This window comes from Triticum dicoccoides, chromosome 3B, assembly GCF_002162155.2.
Source record: "Triticum dicoccoides isolate Atlit2015 ecotype Zavitan chromosome 3B, WEW_v2.0, whole genome shotgun sequence".
In the NCBI taxonomy this organism is placed as follows: Eukaryota; Viridiplantae; Streptophyta; class Magnoliopsida; order Poales; family Poaceae; genus Triticum; species Triticum dicoccoides.
In genome coordinates this window covers 171,508,032-171,510,427 of record NC_041385.1, presented here as the reverse complement: position 1 = coordinate 171,510,427, position 2,396 = coordinate 171,508,032, and the positions used below count along the sequence as shown (strand labels likewise).

General features: G+C 47.1%; 1 protein-coding gene across 1 annotated transcript in view; it reads right to left on the bottom strand.

Moving 5' to 3' along the window:
* The window catches only part of LOC119275384, a 4,403-nt gene extending 2,518 nt beyond the window's left edge, over window positions 1-1,885 (bottom strand). Inside the window, exon 1 of the mRNA XM_037556199.1 lies at window positions 1,278-1,885. Within this exon, the coding sequence (XP_037412096.1) occupies window positions 1,278-1,673 (396 nt within the window). The 5' untranslated portion in view covers window positions 1,674-1,885. The remainder of the gene's footprint in view (window positions 1-1,277) is intronic.
* Between the last annotated feature and the right edge of the window lie 511 nt (window positions 1,886-2,396).

The window sequence follows — 2,396 nt, the reverse complement described above, 5'->3', positions numbered from 1 at the left end:
ACACCATGGAGCCGCATCAGCCACCGGCCTGCGTTTCCACTAAGGAAAGTTATAACTATATCAAAAGTCCATCAAAATGGGAAAAAACTTTTTTTTGTTCTACTGTATTGAGCCTCTGACAATCAAGTTGTGTATATAGCCCTCCAAATCAAAGAAATAAAACTGTCAGTTGAGGTTGTTTATTAGGAAGAGAACACTTTGTTAGAATAGTTCCATATGTGAACACTGGCACACAACAAGGATATACTAGGTTTTCATTTTGAGTATGATTAAACTAAACATATCGAAGCAACAAAACCACTGATACCCTGCTATTGCAGTTACTCAAATGGTGCCAGGCTGTAATTACAAAAGGATGTCAGCATTATGTGCCACAGTTACTGACAAAAGCCCAATTTGACGGTGATGACAATTAACCACTACTAAAACTGGACCCATTTTTTTGGAATGGGTTTCAGTGTCATTGGAGTAGCATCGTAAAATCCATAATAATTTAACTATCGTTGGCGGTAAAAATTCAAGTCAAAGCATTTAGCAGAACCAACAGCACACCGACATCCCGTCGCAGATGGACTAATGAAGCATGCACCTACCTAGCAATGGGAGCCCATTTGGTATCTTACTCCCTCCATTCCAAATTATTTGAATCTAATTTTGTCCTATGTCAATCTTCTTTATACTTGACCAAGTCTATAGACAAATGTGATATTATCTATAACATTGAACATATATACTCCCTCTGTTCCTAAATATTTGTCTTTCTAGAGATTTCAACAAATGACTATATACGGAGCAAAATGAGTGATTCTACACTCTAAAATATGTCTATATACATCTGTACGTGGTAGTCTATTTGAAATCTCTATAAAGACAAATATTTAGGAACGGAGGGAGTAGTATGTAAACATGTTTTATGATGAATCTAATGGAATTAATTTGGTGTTGTGGATGTTGATATAGTTCTCCATAGACTTAAGTCAAACTTCCTTGGAATAGAGAGAACATAGAACTTCAAGTAATTTGGAATGGAGAGGAGTAGTACTTCTCTAATCAAGCCGTTAAACTCCAATACTAGCTTGCCATCGAAACAAACACCAATTGTAGACTGACATTAGCAGGGGCTATCTGCGTTCGCAGTTGTTGGGGCACTAAACCAATCCCACAATTGGTAGCACGGCAACACCTGTCATTGGAGCAGAGCAGGGATCCTACGCTCAGCACAAGCTAGTAATAAGGATGCCGAGAAGGGTCGCATTGCATTGGACGCACCCACCAACCTGGTCAATGGTGAGGGACTGGGCCTGGCTGGCCCGCGCGAGCTCGTCGTACCGCGCGGTGATCCGCCGCTGCAGCGCGCCGGCCACCGAGGCGAGCGGGAACCGCGGCCGCGGCGGCAGCGCGTCGTCCCCGCCGCCGCCCGCCGCCTGCGAGAGGGCCCCGTCGCCGCCCTGCTTCTGCTGCTGCTTCCGCCTCGCCCTGCGCCGCCGCCTCTTCTCCTCCCCGCCCTCGTTCTCCTCGGCCGGCGCGCTCGGCTCGAGCGCCGCGGCCGCCGGCTCGGGCGGCGTTAGGCGGCGGCGGCGGTTCAGGTGGAGGGCAATGAGGAGCGCCGCCGGCGGGGCAGCGAGGAGCACTAGGAGGAGGAGTAGAGCTGCGAGGGCTAGCGGCAAGTCCATCGCCGGCGAGGGCTCGTCATCCCCAGCCGGGACTCGACCCTAGACTCACTGGCTCTCGAATTAGTACTAGGAGTATTTTCGTGCGCGTGGGCGCGCTTGGGAAGTGGGAAGTGGGGTGCGAGGGATGCGAGGAAGAAGTGATGGGTTTGAAGTCTCCGGGCGGCAGAGCCAGAGCGCCTGCTCGCTCAGCTCTTCGAGTGCTCTACAAGTGGTAGCCTCGAGAGAGGGGCGTGTGCACGAGTCGCGAGGTGAGAGCAGTAGTGGTCGAGGCTGGCTGTGGACCACGGATAAGGCTGGTTACACTGGGTCTGTTTGGTTTCAATAAGTCACCTAATTTATAAGTCAGGTGACGATTTATAAGTCACTGATTTTAAATCATCTGACTTATAAGTTACCTGACACACCTTTCCACATCAATTAATAGCATGTAGGTGGTGGGACCAACGCAAAAGGGGGTGACTTATAAGTTTTAAGTTGGGGTGGAGCAACTTATGACTTATAAGTTGGGGTGATTTATAAGTCGTGTCTGTTTGACAAAATAAGTCATTTTTTTTTACTTTTCGACTTATAAGTTGGTGACTTATTTGGAACCAAACAGGCTCTTAGACTAGTAACATGCATATGTTACTACCTTTATAGTGCATAGTATCATAGATTAGTATCATATGTGGTCTCATTTATTGCCATGCATGATATATAGTAGCATCACATTTATTATGTTAC